The 21,898-nt window shown below is 40.7% G+C and overlaps 1 protein-coding gene across 1 annotated transcript in view; it reads left to right on the plus strand.

Annotated features, from left to right (window-relative positions):
* SELP (selectin P) overlaps nucleotides 1-21,569 on the plus strand; it is a 33,321-nt gene extending 11,752 nt beyond the window's left edge. Inside the window, exons 7-16 of the mRNA XM_055324334.1 lie at nucleotides 1,236-1,421; nucleotides 3,946-4,131; nucleotides 7,552-7,737; nucleotides 12,679-12,864; nucleotides 14,212-14,424; nucleotides 15,447-15,632; nucleotides 16,274-16,393; nucleotides 18,649-18,679; nucleotides 19,712-19,767; nucleotides 20,540-21,569. Of these exons, the coding sequence (XP_055180309.1) occupies nucleotides 1,236-1,421; nucleotides 3,946-4,131; nucleotides 7,552-7,737; nucleotides 12,679-12,864; nucleotides 14,212-14,424; nucleotides 15,447-15,632; nucleotides 16,274-16,393; nucleotides 18,649-18,679; nucleotides 19,712-19,766 (1,349 nt within the window). The 3' untranslated portion in view covers nucleotide 19,767; nucleotides 20,540-21,569. The remainder of the gene's footprint in view (nucleotides 1-1,235; nucleotides 1,422-3,945; nucleotides 4,132-7,551; nucleotides 7,738-12,678; nucleotides 12,865-14,211; nucleotides 14,425-15,446; nucleotides 15,633-16,273; nucleotides 16,394-18,648; nucleotides 18,680-19,711; nucleotides 19,768-20,539) is intronic.
* Nucleotides 21,570-21,898: the final 329 nt, after the last annotated feature.

The raw sequence follows: 21,898 nt of genomic DNA on the forward strand, positions 1-21,898 counted from the left end.
ATTAGATTTCTGCCTTTTTTCCCCTTCCTGACTTATTGGTAATATAGGCTGTGGGAAAAGTCCTCTCCTTGAGAGGAAGTCAGAACACTGGCTATTAGGACAAAGAGGGGGCTTCCCCATGGTCTTTTGGAGGTGGCTTTGACTATGGAGAGAAGCACACTGCAGTGGCAGAGGCTGTGATGCAACCCTTCACAGTTGCACAAGAGCACAAAACTGAATTCTGTACAGTTGCCTCATACCCTCAGCTCATAAGGCAGAAAGGGGGGAAATTGAGGATTGGATCAGTGAGTGCCCAGAAGACCTAGATTACAAACCCAGCCCTGCTACTGTCCAGATATAAGACCTTAGGGAAATAACTTAACATTTCTGAACCCCACTTTTCTCATCTGTAAAGGAAGAGAGAAGCACTAGAGGATCTTTGGTTCTTAGAGGCCCCAGTTCTATAAAAAGCAAAGGTCTAAGCCCCGGGTTTGATGGGGGTCTTCATACTATGAAAAAACCCAGGAATAGCCTGGAGACAAAATGCTTTATCAAGGAAGCACATGAGGAAACCAGTCTTTATCAGAACTGAGGTCACTCAGGGCTTAATTTTGTGCAGGAACTCCTCTTGGGCTGCACTCACTTTGGCAATTGAAGTCTGATGAGGATGACATCCTGTGTTTCAGAGACATGGCCCACTCAGGATCATTTTATAAGCCTAGGCAATTAATAGTGTGTCAACCATAAGCTATGTTATTCCAGCTTTTCCCTTAAAAGTCCAGCCTGTTCTGTATCTACTCTTTCCATATCCAATTCCACAAATATCACCAATAAATATTTAAAGAGTACCTTTGATGTACCAAGTACCGCCAGGCCCTGGGATATAAGTATAAATGACTGAGCCCAAGCTCTAGTAGACTGTGGTCCAAGGGGCAGCAGTACAGTAGTGTCTGCACAGTGCAGACTCACTAGACATTAGAGCTCACTAGAGGAGTCCCTACCCCTCAGCTGGGGTGGGCAGGAACAGCCTCCCAAGGATGGTGAAGTCTAAGCTGAGATCAAAGGCAGGTGAGTGATCCAGGCAAAGAGGTCATAGGACAGTGATCCAGGCAGTTTCCCTTACGGTAAAGGGAGGATTCAGGGTTCTGAACATACTGATAATATGGGTAGGAAAGATGCATCTCTTGAAAGGCTCTCCTGAGAAGGAACTGAGCCCTTCCATTACCCAGTTTCAGATGACAACTTTCTCTATTTAGCTGTTGCCTGTGGGCCACTGAAGAGTCCTGTTCATGGAAGCATGGATTGCTCCCCATCCTCGAGAGCATTTCAGTACAACACCAGCTGTCGCTTCCATTGTGCTGAGGGTTTCAGGCTGGAAGGAGCTGACCTAGTCCAGTGTACTGACTCGGGACAGTGGACAGCACCCGCCCCTGCCTGTCAAGGTACTGTGACATTGGAACTTTCCTTCTGCATCTCTCATTTCATTAAAGGTATCACACCTACATTTAGAAGACTTTCATTTATTCATCAGACATTCACTAAGAACTACTAGTGCCAGGCCCTCTTTGTGCTGCCCTAGGGATGAAAGCCTGGGCAAAGCACATGTTCAGGACAGCATATTAGAATTCAATGTGAAGCTTGCGCTGGTTCATAGAGTGGGTTGGCATGAAGGAGTTGGGGGTTGAGAGGAAGGAGGAATGATGCATGAGCAATGATGTGGGAAGGTAGAAGAGTAATGGGCAAGGCATTTGATCTAGTTCTGTCATTTCCTGACAACAAGCTTTTGATCTCTCTGGAGTTCAGGGCCTCTTGTAACATAGGAGTATTTGTGGTTGTGAATTCATGTGTGTTTTACAAGCAAGTTTAAGTTTAAGCAAGCTTAAAACTGCTATGAGTTTTACAAATGTATGTAAAATAATAATAACATTACCTTATATATCATATGTCTGTGATCTGATTTTACAAAGTCATCTTTCAATAGTTCACGTTTTCATATTTGCTCTTACAGATTAAAGGCATAGGGAAGTCACTAGGATTATTTTTATGAGGGTTACTCCACACAGAAGACATGCCCCAGGAAGGCAGTGTTGGCATTTCACGTTGCTATTTACTGGGCTCCCCGCGCAGTTTATATGAATCCCCTGGATCTAAGTAAACCCTGATTTAAAAACGAGGCAGTGTGAGGTGAACGTGATAACCACTACACTACGGGGATCCCCGGGTGGCGCAGCGGTTTGGCGCTTGCCTTTGGCCCAGGGCGCGATCCTGGAGACCGGGGATCGAATCCCACGTCGGGCTCCCGGTGCATGGAGCCTGTTTCTCCCTATGCCTGTGTCTCTGCCTCTCTCTCTCTCACTGTGTGACTATCATAAATAAATTAAAAAAAAAAAAATTTAAAAAAAAAAAAACGAGGCAGTGATTTGAAAGCAGGGTTGCAAAGAGAGAAAGGGATTTATACACTCATGTCCATAGCAACATTGTTTATAATAGTTAAAATGTAGAAACAACCCAAAGTGTCCATGAGTGGATGAAAGGATAAGCCAAATGTGGTTTATATGTACGGTGAAATATTATGTAGCCTTAAAAAGGAAGGAGATTCTGACATATGTAATAACATGGATGAACCTCAGGGACATTCTACTAAGTGAAATAAGCTGGTCATAAAAAGACGGATAAGGATAAGGTATGAATGCACTCATGAAGTTCCTAGGGTTGTCAAAATCATAAAGTAGAAGAGTGGTTGCCAGGGGCTGGGAGGAGGGGAAATGAGGAGTTCCTGTTTAATGAGTATAGAGTTTTAGTGTGAGGTGATGACAAATGATCTGTAGCCGGCTGGTGGTGGCGGCTGCACAACGATGTGTTACTTTTTATTAGTGAGCTGTGTACTTAAAAACAGTGAAGTGGTACATGGTAAATTTTATACTATGTGTATTCTACTGCAATAAGAAAATAGAAAAACCAAAAAAATGAGGCAGTGAGGGAGTAGATGACCATGCGCCACGATGGTGAGGGAATGGGATGTGTTGTGAATGTATTGTCAGAGAGACAAAGACACAGAAGGGCCCTTTGCTGTGCTTAAAAGAGAGGGAGGGATCTTAAGGGATCGCTGGGGCCATTTTTGTCTCCAGGTATGTAAATGTCATCACACTCCAGGGATAGTTGGATACTCTCTTAAACTTCCCAAGATATGGTCTCAATAACTCCCTTGCCAGGTTTTCCAGGTGTTTTCTGCTATGATGGTCAGGGTCTGCAACTATGTGTACTGTTAATAGTATCATTACTATCTATTACCACCATAGCTGCTGCTGCTTGCTGCTACCAGCAGATAATATTTATTGAGGACTTTATAGTCTATCTCCATAAGATAGTTACGATTATTGTTCCCATCTTTAAGATGAGAAAAAACAATGTATTAGAATACACCTGTTCTCTATGACCTTCTATTTTATATGCTTGAGATCATAGCATATATATATAATTTTTATTCTGCTTTTTCACTGAACGTTGTACATCGAGACACCTCCCATATCTAGGTGGAATATATCATTATTAGTGACCTTTAATATTCCTTTCATCGACCCGCCATAATTTATTTTCAGCTTCTGATTAGTGGCATTTGTGTTCATTTTCAATATTTTGCTCTTACAAGTAATGTTTCACTAAAAAAAAAACCTCTGAATTGATTTTTTGATATCCATCTTGATTACATTCTTAGCATACATTCATGGGTCCAAAAGCATAATCTTTTAAAAGTAATTCATGCATCTTGTGAAAATACTTAACAATGGCTTAGAATTTTCCTTATAAAATCCTTCACGTGCCATTGTGATGGATGCTTTTCTCATCCTCCAGTTTAAACACACCCCATTCAGAAATATCCGTTCTTGGCACTAGAAAGAATAAAAGGGTGAAAATCAATGAGTACTTGTGTATTACTCTGTCCTCACTCTCTTCCTCACCTCATAGCTCTGCAGTGTCAGGATCTTCTGGCTCCAAACAAGGCCCAGGTGAACTGCTCCCACCCATTTGGTGCCTTTAGGTACCAATCAACCTGCAGCTTCACCTGTGATGAAGGCTTACTCCTGGTGGGAGCAAGCATGCTGCAATGCTCGGGTACAGGGAACTGGAGTGCTCCTCCCCCAGAATGTCAAGGTAAGGTGAATTCTTTCTGGCATCTTGTAAATCAATTGTAGGCTGTATTTTCAAAGGCTATATTTTAGCGGTGGTGACTGTCTAAGGACCAGAAGCTTGAAATGGACTGGAAAATTAACAAACACTTTCATCCTGTAACTCACTGATTCCAAATGCAGGTGCCTTTAGTGGCCAGGCATATATAACATGAGCTGCACAATGCTTGGCAATAGGAGATAGGGAATGGCCCCTACTGTAGAACCTGGGGGCTTCTATCATAAACCAGGTACACCGTTCTTTTGGCTAAAAACAGTGTCTAGAAAGGAGGCCAGAAGGAAAAAAATAGCTTCATGATGGTTGTCCCAAGGCTGACCCGGCACTTTGTTCCTAGGAACCATGGAGTATATGGCGGAATGGGGGGCAACCTACAGGTATAATAGTGCAATGAGAGGGGCAAAATTCATAGGTGCCTGGCTGCAAACATCCTCCAAGTTCTGTGTAGGAATGGAGAAATACACTCAGGATACTATGTGAAGAGTGATGAAAAGAGGAAGATTTTCTCTAAATGCAAGATTATAGAATTCTCTGAAAATAAAAGATGCACATTCAGCCTCAAGATGTAAATCTTCATTGTACTTGACCAAAAAGAAAGCCAGGATAGTCTGCCAATATTTTATGAAATAGAACTGGTTCTAATCATTTGTGTTTGGGATCTGAAGGCCAGATACACTTTTTATACTCCCCATTCCTTTCTCCACTCAATGTGCCAAATTCTTCAGTTAAATTTATGCCAATATCACTTTGTTTTTATTTTTTAAATACTTTTATTTATTCATTCAGGAGAGACACACAGAGAGAGGCAGAGACATAAGGCAGAGGGAGAAGCAGGCTCCTCACAAGGATCTCTTTTTTTTTTTTTCCCTCACAAGGATCCTGATGCGGGACTCGATCCCAGGACCCCAGGAACATGACCTGAGCCAAAGGCAGATGCTCAACCATTGAGCCACCCAGGTGCCCTGGCAATATCACTTTTATGAAGCAAGATTTTCATTCATAAAAGCAACAGAAATATAAGAAAAAAAGTAAAAAATCCTCTTAAATACAGCCTGAAATAGGCATGGTTAGCATTCTTATATGAATTCTTCCAATATTTTTCCCGTTCACTTTTCCCTCTATGCAATTAGTATTTTTATGATGCATATGCAATTTGAATGATAAAATCAAATAGGTAAAATACTAGATAATTCTGCATTGTTTGCCTTTGCCTTTCACTTTGTACAGACTTTTAACATCTGAGTGAAAGCAGGTAGACGTGTTTTTAATGAAGAGGAAACCACTTGCTATTCAGGTCACACACCAGTGTGTTCACACACACACACACACACACACACACACATACACCCCACTGTTAAGTTAGGTCAACAGTGAATAAATGAGTGAATGAATGAATGAATTCAACAGAATTGGACATTTTTCATTTCCAGGCACCAGAGAGCATGGCAAGCCACTGGTGCTGGGGTTGAGTACACCCTGCAAGCATGGTCTGGAAAGATCAGAGTGAGGCTTGTGACCTTGACTTCTCTGCTTTAATACTGGCTACACTGAAGCCTGGATATATTACAAAGTCCATGGAGCTTTAGGGAAGAACTCAGAACCCCTGAGGAAAGTGATCACACTGATTAGAATACTTCCACAGAATTCTATCACAATAATCAGAGTTTACAGTTCATTGCCCCATATTGTCCTGCCTGTGGGTGTTTCACAGCAAGGAGGTTGACACTCACCATGGCTTCCTGTGACCTTCCAGTTCCCTTCTGCTTTTAGCTCTTTGTTTACTCTGACTGAACTTTCTCCCTATTGTTGCTGGGTGAGCATCAAGTGAAATACCCAAATGTGGGCTGGGCAGGAAGGTACATGAGGCTTGCAACCCTCTAGCTGTTGTAAGACTTCTGAGAGAGTGTTATCAGACAATTTCCCTTTTCAATGTCCGCTTTGCCCTGTTGCCCTCTGATATGCACCCCAGCTATCAAAGGCAAGGCCACAAAATAGCTGGAGATGGATTCCATGGCCCCAAGACTCTCCCAATATGTCCTTAAAGGTTACAAGCTTCTTGAGTTGTCTCCTCTCCTCTCTCCCACCACACACACATATACTGAATAAAAGATGTTTCAAGTGGCAGAAAATGACTAAGTCTTTGGAGAAGTTGATCAGGTTGAGGGAAATGTAGCTGCAAAAGGAGGGGGGGAGGAAAGAGAAAGATATAAAAAATACTCTTGGAACCTCAAGCAGTTCAAGTCAGTGACAGAAGAATGGCCCCGGGTTCAACTCTACTGTCACCAACTCTGGTCTAAAGCCATACACAAGTTAATCAGACCAAACAGTGAAGAGGAAACCCCTAAACCATGCATTCTTTTAGTCTTCATTTTTTAATGTCAACATGTTGAACCTGGGCATTATAGCTTAATTAATTGGCTCCAGGATATCTCAACAGCTATTAACATTTACATACAGTGTTTTTGCTTTTGAACCTTGTAAAAAATTTTGGGGAGCTGTGCAATGCCATTCTCCACATTTTAGATACTGAGGCCCAGAGAGGTTAAGTGACTTGCCCAAAGTCACAAAGCATGACCTCCAACCCAAGCAAGTCCCCTAGCATTTCAAACTCCATATGTTTAAACTGTGGTAAAGAACCATGAGATCTAATTTACCTTTTTTATAAGTGAACAAGTAGAGTCACTGGAGCTGGTCATAGGATGACACTGATGGGAAGAGTATTTGCAGATGGCCAGTTACATTATGTGCCTACTATGTATCCATGATTTTAAACATATTTTTAAATTTAATTTTTACATATGATTTAATTAACTTATATTTTATATAACTAAGGATCCCTGCAAGGCAAGAAGTATTATTTTTCCAATTTCGTAGATGAAACAACTGAAGTTCAGAAAGGTCTAGAGACACATTGCTGGTAGGGAACACAACTAATATTTGGACCCAGATTCTTTCTACCCCTTAGTTGGGGAAAAGAGCTTTTGTGAGGGGAGAAAGTATTTTACTTCGTTTTCCTATTTCCAATCATTTGTCACTGCTTTTTGGCAAGGTCATTAGGTCTTTTTTTCTGAAGGTGTCAAGGAAGCAGCTACTTCCATGCCTGTCCAGGGACACCTGAAATGAGCTGCATCACTATATTTCCAAACCACCAGCTCCCTTTTAGAATAGCCTCTAAAGCTCTTTGTGGGTGGAGGTTTCAGGATGCCAATCAACTGTTAACTGCTGCTATTTTATATGCCCAAGACCTCTAACTGGTGATAAAACAGCATGAAATTCAAACAATCATTTATAACCAAATACTGCCCCTATGTGTGCATATACACTAATTTCAGGTTGCTGTGTTCTAAAATGACCCCTTCTCTCCTCTGTCTGCTGTACCCATGATAGCCATGAGCTGTACACCTCTGCTAAGCCCTCACAATGGAACAATGACCTGTGTCCAGCCTCTTGGAAATTCCAGTTATAGGTCCACATGTCGATTCACCTGTGATGAAGGATTCTCTTTATCTGGACCAGAAATATTGGATTGTACTCCATCTGGACATTGGACAGGCTCCTCACCAACATGTGAAGGTAGGATCATGGATCTCTCCTTTCTTATGGCTTCTCAGCTAATATTATAGAAGGAGAAATCACCAGGGATTCATGTAAAACTGTTCTTAAGCTAAAAGAAACACACTCTCTACAAAGCATAGTAATTTCTGTCTTGCTCTCTGAATATTCCTATAACTTTAAACATTTCAGTTTCATATATACTTTAATATCACTATGACATTTGATGTTTGCCACCATTCTGAAATAATGGGGAAAGGCAGTGTTCTCTCCATTTCCTAGATGAGGAAGCAGAGGCTCAGGGACGTTAAGTAACTTGTTGCAACTCACACCCTTAGTAAGTGACAAAGCTCATCTGTCACTGGACTTTTACTTCCTTATAAAGTGTTTTTCCACTGACTATTCCTTCCTACATTCACCTTCAGTGAGCCCCACTGAAGCCCCACACACTGAGCTTATGCAGGGATAGATGGGATGTCATCCCTGCCCCTTGAGGACCTCACAGGCTACTTGTGCACTTCTGTCCTGGCTCTGCCTCCACATGGGCTATGAGGTTCTCTAGGGCAGGAACCATATCTTCTTCATCTTTGTATCCTTTGCAGCAAGTAGACAGAAGTGACTATGTGACAAATTCTTGCTCAGATGCAGCTTATCATTTACTGGTTAAATTTACTCAAGCACAAACCCTATTGACAGTGAATTGGAGGATCCTCAAAGGCAGGAGCTGGATCCTACTATCTTTGTTTCCCCAAAAACATCTGACTAACACAGTCCCTAGCATTTAGTGTACTCTAAAATAAAAGTTTACTGAAGTAATTAATGCACAGCTCACATTTACTTTCAAAAGACATCATTGGTCCAATTTATTGTTCTGTGTACTCAGTAATAATAAAACCAGCACTAATAACTAATGTTTATTGCTTGTGTGATAAGTACTAGCTATTTCATAGATAGAATCTCATTCTATCCACACAACATGGTTTTTATGATCCCCTTTTAAAGAAAAAGTAATGTAGGATTTGAGAGGATCCATAGCAGGCAAAGGCCAAAGAGCTGGGAAGTATGGAGCTGGATTCCAACCCAGGTCTCCCTGATTCTAAGCTAGTTTTGACACTGCACTGCCACCCAGTGGCAGTGTCCATAACATCCCTGGTCAGTCTCTGCGTTCTTTTCTACTGGCCAGCAGCCAGGCTGCTACTCTAAGTGCTGAAATGAACTTCAGAAATGGCAATGCCTAGCAATCAGACAAGAGAATGTGTTGGTAGAAATCTATTAGTGTTGTGTGAAAAAATAGCTGAAATATTGCTTATTCCTTCTTGTGGAGTGAACACTAGATTAATACCCAAATACCTATATTGCTCTTCCCCAAATCCTGTGCCATATAAGTCACATCACACTCTGTGAGCTTCAGTTTTCTAGATTCCACAAGGAGAGGAGTGGAAGAGCTAATGTCTGAACTCTCTTCCCTGGTCAGGAGTTCTGAGGTTGAAAACATAGAATGCTGCCATCAATCTAGAACACTATGGGGGACAACACTAAGGGCTCATACTTCCCCACTTATTTCTCATTTGCTTGTTCATTTATTCCATCAACATTTACCATAGGCTATATTTTCCCACATTCTGCATTAAGGCTAAAAAATTTAAAATGCCAAAAATTATCTCACTAAAATTTTAAATCACGTATGTAACCAATATAGTTGTTACACCCATAACCTCCAAAGCTCCTGTTTCCTGTTTTCTCCTGCAAGCACCCCACAGCCCTGCCCAGGGCCAAGAGCCAATCCTGACTGTGGATGGCAACTTGAGATCACTGTGGGCTTCAAAACTGGCAGCCTTGTCTGAGCCTGATCTTGAGCTCCAGTTTTTGTGCTTGTGCTTTCATCTCATTCTCCAAATTTATTTTCTGGATTTAGACAAATCATTTCTCTTCTTTTCCCACATGCCTGAATCCATAAGTTTTAACCCTTCAGCTTTGACCCCAGAACACTGATTTTTGCATAGAGTTTTGTGGATCTAGGCTATATATCAGAGGAGCTTGAGGGCCATTGAGTTAGCAGGACATTGTAGCAGGTGGACCACTCAGTCACTCATTTCACAGTGCAATGTGAGATTTCCTTTTTGATTAGTTCCAAAGATATTTCCTTTTTAGCTAGAACACCAGTTCTTGGGCCCTCTGCTGTCCTTGATGACCAAGGACCAATGAACCTAATGATTCATGAATTTACATGCAATTGTATGCGCTTACCTCACTGATTACAGGAAAACATCAGTGAAGGTCATTGTAGTAGACAGCACTGCCTTAGAAGTTCATAAAAATAGAACCCTAAGCATGTGATAAAAGCAACTGTTATCTGTTTTCTATTCTTCTTATAATTGTTTGGCTTTTGGTAAAGTTTTACAGTAGGCTTAAGAATATGACTATTTTTTCAAGTTATCCAAGAGGTCATTCCTTATAGACTTCTATGTACCTCATCAAGCCTGCTTCTCAGTCAGGAAAACATACTACCTTACATGATTCAAAGTCAAATCTTTAAAGTTATATAGAGGCCTTTGTTTGGACAAGTTTAATTCTTACCTAAGAGAGTTAGAAACTTTCATGTACAAAAACAAAAAAAAATTTAAGATTTTATTTATTTATTCATGAGAGACACACACACAGAGAGAGAGAGAGAGAGAGAAAGAGGCAGAGACACAGGCAGAGGGAGAAGCAGGCTCCATGCAGGGAAACCAACGTGGGACCGATCCCGGATCTCCAGGATCACGCCCTGGGCTGAAGGCAGGTGCTAAACCGCTGAGCCACCCAGGGATCCCACAAAAACAAAATTAAAAACTCCCAAATACCTGTATCTACAATCTTGTCAGAACAAGACTAACAATATTGAGACCAAATCAATAGCCCCCAAGTGGATTTAATGCTATAGGTCACACGAATTAAGTTTTTCAAACAGTAGCTCCTCCTGTTTATTTTCAAACATAAAAACATTCGTTAGAATGCATTCAAATTAAATTGTGCTCACTAACTTATTCATTCATTTGACAAACATTTAAGAGCCCTTACTAGGTGCCAGACCTTATTCCCTGGAATGCAGTGTTGAAAAGAGCTGACAAGGTCCCTGCTGTCCTACAGCTGACATTATACATTTTCTTGGGCTTTACTATGAAATCCTGAGAGAGTCTGAAAAAGTTGTTTTGGTGAAAATGTTCAGAGGTGGTTTAATGTCTATGACTTATATCAATAGACATATTCAATAAATGTTTGGTAAATGAAATTGATCTGCCAGACATGGAATTATTAATTACTCAAAACGTGAGCATTCTAAACTGAAATTCCTTGTATTACTTTGTTTATTTGAATGGATTCATGCAAAGAGTCATGATCTTTTGGTGAATAGCCTATAACTGAAAAACACATGGGCCAACATATAAAGGCCAGAAATATCACTTTACTATGAGGCACTATTTAAGACTTCAACAGGTTTTATTTTGTTTTGTTTTAAAGGTAAAAATGCTACGCAAAATGAGCCTGACTTGACCAAGGCATTGCTTTCAAATAACTTGGATTTAAAGAAAGAATAATCAGTTTGTCAAATATTTGATGATAAAGAATAGTCTTAGGTCAGAGAATTTCATGGAAACAAACACATGATCCTAACAGAAATATACGACCATAATAATTTATAAAAAATTTTGAGGGAGGGCAGTCCCTGTGGCTCAGCAGTTTAGCGCCGCTTTCAGTCCAGGGCCTGATCCTGGAGACACAAGATTGAGTCCCACTTCGGGCTCCCTGCATGGAGCCTGCTTCTCCCTCTGCCTGTGTCTCTGCCTCCTCTCTCTCTCCTCTCTCTCTCTCTCTCTGTCTCGTGAATAAATAAATAAAATCTTTAAAAAAAAAACTTTGAGGGAAATGGTTATTAAATTAAAATTCATTTATTTGTCCACTTGGCAAATGATTGCTGAGTACTACCTCTTGAGACCCAGTAATGTCAACTGTGAAAGACACAAAGCTTTATGGCTCTTGGGATTTTTTCTTAAGTTTTTTTTTTCAATTTAAATAATCTCTATACCCAATGTGGGGCTTAAACTCACAACCCCAAGACCAAGAACTACATGGTCTTCCAACTTAGCCAGACAGGTGCCCCTGGCTCTTGGGTTTTGGAAGCATTCCATCCAATAGGTGAGGGAAAATACGGCATGTGTTATGACAGCATGTGAGTTCAAACAAAAAACTGATGTGTTCAGAGAAGACTTCAGGCTGCAGTGAGCAGCAGAGGCTCTACAAGAGGCTGTGTTCAGTTGGATCCTACAGGATCCAATGGGTAGGATTTTTTTCAGTGAAAATGGAAATTTAGGGCAGCATGAGCCAAAAAACAGAGGCAAGTATACATGAAGTCAGTTCAGAGAATTTCCAGGGACTAATCTAGCTTGACCAGGAAGCTTTCAGCTTTCTTGTGCTGTGGAACTATGGCATTACAAAAACATTCTGGGTATCCAAGTGGTGGAAATAGTTTAGAACAGAAGATGGTCATTGATTTTTAGATGTACTGAGTTTGAGGAGATGGCAGGATATCTAAGAGAAAGTAGTTCTAGGCAGGAGGAAGAGCAGGAGTGGAATCCTGGACTGCACCCATCCAGACAGGATAGTGAGAGCCATGGGAACTTGCAGTCTCTGAAACACAAGTGCATAGAGAAGAGGATGAAATTGTGGGTTTTAAGTATGACCTTGACTTCTTCATTTTTGTAACTTCCACCTATACTTTCATCTGTGAGCTCACTATCCGTCCCCCTGCCACTGTAGCAAATGATCTGTGCTATTTATTGTGGAATGCCTGCTGCCTAGCAAAATACCTGACATAATGGGTGCTCAATACATATTTGTTGAATACATGAATGAATGAATTCAGTGCAAACCAAGCTTCTGAATAAACTTGAAGATTGTTACAGAATTTATTTGACTCTACAGCCATCAAATGCCCAGAATTATTTGCTCCAGAGCGAGGAAGCCTGGCTTGTTCTGACACTCATAAGGAATTCAGCGTTGGCTCCACCTGTCATTTCTCCTGTAACAAGGGCTTTAAGCTGGAGGGATTCAATAATGTTGAATGCACAGCTTTGGGAAAATGGACAGCACCTGCACCAATCTGCAAAGGTAAAGTAGTATACACTCACTGAGACAGTTCTTCTTCCAGAAATTTCTTCAAAAATAACAAACACTTATATAAGTTCTTTCTTACTATTTGACAGGTACACATTATAATATTGTTATTGTGAAAGCTCCCTTTCTTATTTTAAAATGAGTTATCTATTGAGATCTAGGAAACATAGCCTATGGATTTAAAGAATTTATAAGGTGTGGCAGGACTTCTTATTTTTGTGAATAAAAGATATATTGATTCTTTTAAGGTTTTATCTATTTATGAGAAAGAGAGAGAGAGGAAAAAAAAAACAGCAGGGGGAGGAGCAGAGGGAGAGGGAGAAGCAGGCTCCCCGCTGAGCAGGGAGCCTGACGTGGGGCTTGATGCCAGGAACCCGGGATCATGACCTAAGCCAAAGGCAGACGCTTAACCAACTGAGCCACCCATGTGCCCCAAGATATATTAATTTTTAAGTAGAAATTTTCTTTCATAATTTTCACCTCTTTTTCTGAGACCTTTACAGAGTTGATTGAATAGTCTCTATTGCTTCATTGCCAGGAAGGAGTACAAGGGGTGGAGTCACTGATCCAATTTCTCAAATCAAGGAACTGAGGTGTAGAGAGGTCACTTTCTGCCATATGGAAAGCTAGTGGCAAAGCCAGTGGCATCATGCATACCTCACATTTCATGCTGACCTTCTGCCAGCAGATAGTGCCACCTCCCAACAAAGCAGAAAGGGCAGGCAATTGGCTTATGCATATTTTGCTTTCTACCACATTTCTTACATTTCTGCACCAACTCTTCAATTTTTATTACTTTTTAAAAATATTGGTAACATTGATCATTCCCCACCCCCTATTCTTCCTCTGGTCTAGAGAATTATCTCTCCAAGGATAGAAAGATAGGTGATAGAAAGATAGATAGATAGATAGATAGATAGATAGATAGATAGATAGATAGATAATAGACTTTTTTTTTTTGAGAAAGTGCATGAGCACTTGGGGTGGGAAGAGGCATAGAGGGAGAGGGAGAGAGAGAATCTTAAGCAGACTCCATGCCCAGTGTAGAGCTCATTGCAGGGCTCGATCTCATGACCCTAAAATCACAACTTGAGCCGAAATCAAGAGTTGAATGCTTAACTGACTGAGCCACCCAGGTACTATTCTCCAAGAATATTTTTAAGTATTTTTTCTCATCTGGTTTTCCATACCTGAGATTAACAATTTTCCTTAACTTCCTTGAGGAGCTATTGCTAGAGCCTCCCTTATTACGAGAGTGGAAGGCAGTTTATCGCATGTTAGTCTTGACTCTGTTATGCTCCGTTTATTGGGAGCTCTCTAAATGGAAACATGTTTTCACAGCAGGCATAGTGTCAGCTCCTACTTCAAAGGTTCAGTGTCCAGCCCTCATCACTCCAGAGCAAGGAACAGTGTCCTGTAGGCACCATCTGGGAACCTTTGGTCTGAATACCACTTGCTACTTTGGATGCAAAGCTGGATTCATACTCATGGGAGACAGTGCTCTCAGATGCAGACCTTCAGGAAAATGGACAGCAGGAACGCCAACATGCCAAGGTAATGGGAAAGGAACAGCAGCTCTGAAGCTATCTTCCAGCTGGCACTCACACTTAAAATTGTACCTGCCTGTTGAAATTCCATCCAATCCCAATGACCTCCATGTCAGCTCCTCCATGAAATCTACACCAATCCCAGTTGGAGGTAACGTACCACAGGCATGTCACTTCTCCCCTTGCTATGTCACAAGCAAATGCCCTAGCCTCAAAGACATAAAGGAGGAAATATTTGCAAATGTCCGAATGTATGAAAACAAGCATGCCGAACATGAAACAAACTATAAGAATTTGCAAATACAAGTTGCAATTCCATTAACTATGTGATAATGTAAACATTCCATATTTTCATAATTGGAGTCCAACTAAAAAGATAAGCCATCATGATACTTCTGGCAGAGCTGTCACACCATATGTGAAGTACTATGTCTCCTCCATGTTGGATTCCCCACAAAGACCAGAACAGTGCCTTGCAAATGTCACTATTGCTCAATAATGTTTATTTGAGTTAAACTTAATTTCCCAAGCTTTAGTTTCCCATCTACAAATTAGGGACGATAACCTGAAGTTCCCTGAAGGAAAATTTAAAAGAGGGTGACAATCTCTACTTCCTTCAAACTTCCAGAGGCAACTATGCTGAACAATTACTATTTTAATAAACACCTGCTGACATGCCAGCTAATTATCAGTGGTAGTAATAATAACGTTTAGAACAGTATTTTTGAGAAATGAAATTTTGAAAACAGTATTTTTATAGTTAAATTGATCAAGCCATTAGTAGGTATTTATTGAATGTTGCTATGTGCCCATCCTAGTTCTTTGGCTACTGTTCTCTGAGTGAGTGGACATCTTAAAATATGTGGTGTTGGAGGAGCTGGGATGAATGTCAGAAGTGGCTCATCTACTTTCTGATCTTTTACATTCTACCTCATTTGCTGCCAATACTAGCCAGATTACAAACGAAACCATAATCTCTATTACCTTCATTCTCCATGTTGGTTTTTCCTGCATTCTTTTTCCCTGCAGCTATCAAATGCCCTGAGCTGCATATTATTGAGCCAGGCATGATGAACTGCTCCAATCCTTGGGGAAATTTCAGCTATGGATCAACCTGTAGCTTCCATTGTCCGGAGGGCCAGTTACTTAATGGATCAGCGAGAACAGCATGCCAAGAGAATGGCCAATGGTCAACTCCCATGCCAGCCTGCAAAGGTATATTTTCCTTTTGGTTAGAAAGTCATTTTGAGAAGGAACATAATAAAATCAGTGTTTCATTTCTGTGCATTTCTGACAGTGGTCTTACTTTCCATCACTGGGTTTCCCCTGCATTAATAAATATTTTGTGACAAATCAAGCAGAATCTCCTTGCCTTCTGCAGAGCAGTGGGAATTAAATTCAATGACTGTATAGACAATCACCACACCTTTTTTTCAAAGCTTGGATTTGTCAAATGAATCCTTTCATTTCTTTATAATCTTTGTGTAATACTTCTCGATCCCAGGACCCTAGGATCATGCCCTGAGCTGAAGGCAAGACGCTCAACCACTGAGGCACCCAGGTGTCCCAAACTTCTACTTCTTTAATCATTTTATTCACTTTATTAGGTCCTTCCCCTGTATCCTTTGGACATTATGTTTGATATTTAATCATTAGGAATAAAGTCAGGCCCTGCTTCCCATTCTGTTGTGGTAGTTTTGTGGCTTCTAGATCTCTCCTGCTATGTTGTCAACAGTGCCAGGACCTTTGATGATCATGCTTGATCTCACATCTCAGAATTCTTGGGACATCTTCTGGAAGAATGATGGTCTTTTGTGCAACACAGTTCTTATGCCCTGTGTGTGTTTGTTTTGCAGCAGGGCCATTGGCAATCCAAGAATCCCTGACTTACTTTGGTGGAGCAGTGGCTTCTGCAATAGGTTTGATAACATGTGGGACACTCCTGGCTCTGCTAAGAAAGCGCTTCAGACAAAAAGGTAAATAGGAAAAAGTCTTCTCCTTCTTTTCTTCTTTCTTATCGTTTGGAGAGGGGTGGTAAAACTACAACATCAGTAGTTCGTATTTGAAAAAAATTGCATTTAAAGAAAACAAGCCCAAGAGAAGTCATCTTGGAATCTGACTGCCCATCAGAATCACCTTTATGAAAGCACAGATCCTCATAGAGAGAGACATAGACATAGTCTTGGAAATCCGAGTTTCTCAAAAGCCCTCCTCTCCAAATTCTGATGAGGCCAGTTGGTGCATTGGCACTTGGGAACCTCTGGTCTAGGTAATCTTAGTTATCTCTATGACTAACTGGAAAGTGTCATGTTCTCCTCCATCATCATTCTCTTATGTGATGGTTATTTATTGATCAATGGTGTTAGGTAGTGCCTATGAATCAGAAATGCTGTGGAGGAAATGAGAAATAAAGCTAGAGGTGTGAAGAACAGCTGTTTAGTCATGACCTGGTGTGATACTCTAGGACATCTGTACATTCTTATGAAAATGTGTGGAGCTAATGCTGGACTGAAGCAGGGAAGAGACCCAATGGATGAAGACCCTCTATAAGGGAGCTGTGTTTACCAGACTGTTCATCAAAGGAGGAGCTCTGGCCTAGGAGTGTAAGAGGCGAACTGTCTCTTAAATGTTAAAACAGTCTTTCTCTGTCTGCCTCAGATGCTCAGCCCATAAGCTCAGAAACCTTTTCATAAGCTAATGGGTCTCTTCATCATTTCTCATGGAAGGTAACTAGGGGCACCTGAGTGGTCAGGATGACTCAAATGCAGGTAACTGAGAATGGCTGTTATATCTGATGGAGTTTTTGTGAACGGAGGACTTTCAGCACCCATTCTTAACTGTTCAAGGACAGAACCTCTTGTTCTATACTTTTGAGCTCTCTCCATCCACAGTCATCATTGCATTGAGGCTGGTTTTCTAAAGCTCCTTCATATACTCTTCCTGTGAATGGGTGAGTGGGACAAAAGACACAGCGTAACACTCTGCTTCAAGATTAAAGAGCCACAACCAGATCTTCCATGTAACATTTGTGTTTATTTAACCAAATCCAGAAGGCAGAGGCAAGACCTCCTAACCCTCTAGATCCTACTCTCATGTAGGAATCACACTATTCCTGCATTTTCCCCAAATTCTTTCTTTAGTTTTGAGACATTGCTAGAGAATCCTCTAGACTATGAAGAGAGACCAGCAGCCACCCATCCTCCAATATCTTTAATAATAAATAAGCTCATTTGGGAGAATGGGGAACTTTTCCTTGACCTGTCCCAAGGTTATTTTAAACTTTCTAATATTCTATGGTCAAATATAGGAAAATGCTGCATACATGTCCTGCAAATTCAAAATGCATAGTCATTATCACCTTGAAGACTCAGCAATGCCCTGTAATAAATGTATTTGTTCATCTTCATTTGACCTAATATTTTCTTTTTTTAAAATATTTCATTTATTTATTCGTGAGAGACGGAGAGGAAGAGAGAGAGAGAGGCAGGGACACAGGCAGAGGGAGAAGCAGGCTCCATGCAGGGAGCCTGATGTGGGACTTGATCCCGGATCCTGGGATCATGTCCTGAGCCAAAGGCAGATGCTCAGCCACTGAGCCACCCAGGCATCCCAGACTGAATATTTTCTAAATTTATTTAGCCATGAGATGCTTTCCCCCTTTTATGTATCCATGGGATGGTTGACAGGCCTGCTGCCATATTTAAAGTTTCCACTCTCAGAGTCCATCATTTAGATTAAGATAGGAGGCTCTGGTCACTTGTGTTACCAGAAAAGGAAAATAGTCCTTGTTATATTGGTATGGATTTTTTTTATGTGATTAACTTGCCCAATTAGTGACTGGAGGGAGTGTGACACAGGTTGCAATGATAGGGAGCCACAAGTGCCAAAGTAATAGGTTTCAAGAACCAAAGATCTCAATATCAACAATAACCAAAAGTAGCCCAAAGGCTGAAGGCAGGGACCAGAGGAAAAAGAAGAGGTTGTCACTGAATGGGAAGAGAAGAAAGATGAGAAAACTCTAGATTACATACTGTCAAATGTTTAATTTAGCCTAACAAAGGCCTTACCTCTCAGAGAGAGCTTGTTCCTAATATACTCTTGACAATGAACCCATCTGAAAATCAGTTTACTGACTTTCCCCAATAACTCCCACCACTGATGACCTTTCTCCTGCGTATAGTTTTTTTTTTCTCTTTTCAACTGATCATTTGTGTCTTCTTGCTTATTCCAGATGATGGGGAAAGCCCCTTGAACCTTCACAGGTAAGATAGACATGTTTCATGAGTGATTAAATTGGTAAAATTTGGATTTTTCATTCACTGTAATATATCAGAATGATTATACATAATGACCCCTTTCTGCAACACATCTTTTGCAATGTCCCCTTTACTAATTCTAAAGTAAAATACACAGATAACATATCCTAACCAAACATAGTGTTTTTAAAAATCAGTAAGTGCTCTAATTATAAAGCAAAGCAGAGACAAACTGATGTAAGTGATATGTAATAGAAATAAAACTCTAAAGCTGAGAAACTACTCTAATGGATGCTATGAGGTTATCAGAGACTTGCACCTTTGGACATAAAGACCAATAGTTAGGAATACCGTATCAGTGTCTCAAACAGCATCAGAGGCATTGTCAACACCAACTTGATTTTTTTTAAATGATGAATGACTCTGGTAAAGGATTGGAAAACCTGTCATAATCTTCCCTCAACTCACATGGCAATTGTATTCTAAAAGATGCAAAAATATATATTATTTATATCTAAAGCAATTAAGTTCTAGGCTCAGATGTTATTCACCTACAGGAATATTGAATAGATATTCTAAAATTTTATGGAATGTATGATAATTCTTTTGTGTCCAGTGCCTATTGGGATATCCAGCAGCCCTTTCCCTTTCCCAGTGTCAGCAGAATTCTTGATAATTGTGAAAATTAAAAAACACCCATAGGAGGCAGTACTCCCATCCTTTGAAAACTATGGCCAGATGATCAAATATCAAAGCTGGGCATGTTCTGAGGATTTCTTCTCACCAGGGAGAGCCATAGCAGGTATTCTAGTACCTAGAGTGTCAACAATAACTTCACGTGGGTGTAAGTGCAGTGTAAATTACCCAGAGCTGCTACGTGGGATCTCAAAAATTTCTTAGGCATTTGTTTTTGTTTCCCTTTAAAGCAGAATTCCAGGGTGGGGTGGTAATCCACAGTCTCTGTGGAAAGTATGTGCTGGACTGTGGTCAAGGATCAAGCACTGTATGGCAGGTCATCTTTGTATTTCTGTTCTTTAGCCATCTAGGAACATATGGAGTTTTTACGAATGCTGCATTTGACCCAACCCCTTAAGGTAAGTTACCTATGAAGATATATATTTTTTAATTTTTATTTATTTATGATAGTCAGAGAGAGAGAGAGAGAGAGAGGCAGAGACACAGGCAGATGGAGAAGCAGGCTCCATGCACCGGGAGCCCGACGTGGTACTCGATCCTGGGTCTCCAGGATCGCACCCTGGGCCAAAGGCAGGCGCTAAACCGCTGCGCCACCCAGGGATCCCTGAAGATATTTTTGAAGGAAATGGACCAGTAGGGTAAAGAGAAAGAATATTAGAACTTGATGTTTCATCATATAATTATGAGTTAGATTTTAAGCATGTATTAAGTTTTTAAGCCTTGAAGGAAATTGTGTTGGCAGCAGGGGACAAGATATGTCAGTAGACTGATAATAGAAAGTAAGTTTATTTGAGGATTTCCATTTCCTCCAGGATAGAAATGTTCTAATAAGATATAATTATTTCAGGGTGTATGACATCCCCATTAATGGCTGCTTGAAGGTATTAACAACACCATGGTCCTTGCTTGGTAACCAGAAGTCATACTACTGGAAAAAATTTTTATGAACTTTTATGGAGCTAATCCCCTATGTGACTTGCTGGGAAAACAAAAATAATCTGGTGCATTCTCTCCTCCAAAAAGCTAACTGGGTTGCCTAAGGAAAGTAGCCTAGATGCCAGAAGGGATTATGTTGATCCTCAAGGGACAGATATGCTGAGAACTAGCTAGCTAGCTTGCTTACTTTTAAGGAAAATATAGTTATTTTAATTTCTTTCGTCTCATTTTCAGAGACCTGTCCTGCTGGTCTCCTCACTCAACCTCCACAGGATCCTATTTTTGAACACCAGTTTTCCTGCCAGACTTGAGTTACACTGTAGCATATTAGCTGCAGTTTTCTGGTAATACTTGTAAGGAAAAAAAAAAAAAAAAGACATGGAGTTTCCTTTAGATTAGTTCTGGATGAGAGCAGAGGGATTGTGCCACAAGTCCAAAGTCTCCACCCACCCCCCCTTTCCTGCTCCACCTCTTCCTTATGTCTGAGACGCCGGGACTGAATGTCTGCAGTGGTCTGTGGGCTTTGCCCAGCTGTACTTTCTTGACAGACTAATTAACCAGAGACTGAAGCATCTGACTTACCAGAAGACCAAACTGCGGAAAAAGAAAAATGCCTCTTTATTTTTGGATTGGAGGAAGGCGTTCTCTAATTTGTTGGAAGGCAGGTGGTATCTGTGACTTGAGGGAATTTCTATAAGATCTTCTGGGGTCTCCAGTGTTTGCTGCTTATGAAGCGTATTGCACCCTTGCTGCAAGGCTTCCAGAGAAGCCTCTGGATGGCACCAGAGTGCAGAAGACCAAGAATCAAGATAGGAAGGCACGTGTTACCTTCCCTCCACTGGTCACTCTCCTCAAAAGAACCTCAAGACCAAAATTTAAATGTGCGATTTAAAAGATTCTTCCCAAATGCCATGCTTTATTATTTGGTGTTTTGTTCAATAATGTCTGTGCACATCGTTTTTTTTTACATCAATGTAATGCATAATTACTGTTGTCTTGATTACAACTTAACCCTTCAATCAGTCAGCAAATATATACTATACCACTGGCCCCTACACAGAACCAGGGAAGAAATAAAATCAGAAGAGCAGAAAAAATCTTCATCACCTGAATGTCCTATAAGGAAGAACAGATGTTATTTATTAAATCACATGTTTAATATGTAGATTGTTGAAAGTTACATAGTAGTTATCTGGAACTGGTGCAAAAATAGACAAACAATGCCTTTGTCTTGCAATAAACATGTCATGTAGAATGAATAACATGTGGGTAAATATGTAAATAAAAATGATAAAACAGTCTAAGAGTTACGGTAATTTTGCAAGACCTTTGGTAGTAACCTTGGGATTTAGGAACACATTGCTTTTAAAAAGTTTCTCCTTAGGGAATCCCTGGGTGGCTCAGCGGTTTGATGCCTGCCTTCAGCCCAGGGTGTGATCCTGCAGCCCCAGGATGGAGTCCCGCATCGGGCTCCCTGCATGGAGCCTGCTTCTCCCTCTGCCTGTGTCTCTGCCTCTCTCTGTGTGTGTGTCTCTCATGAATAAATAAATAAACAAATAAATAAAAATAAAAAGTTTCTCCAGTAGCACCCGG

The sequence above is a fragment of the Nyctereutes procyonoides genome, unplaced genomic scaffold (genome assembly GCF_905146905.1).
Source record: "Nyctereutes procyonoides isolate TBG_1078 unplaced genomic scaffold, NYPRO_anot_genome, whole genome shotgun sequence".
Lineage (NCBI taxonomy): Eukaryota > Metazoa > Chordata > Mammalia > Carnivora > Canidae > Nyctereutes > Nyctereutes procyonoides.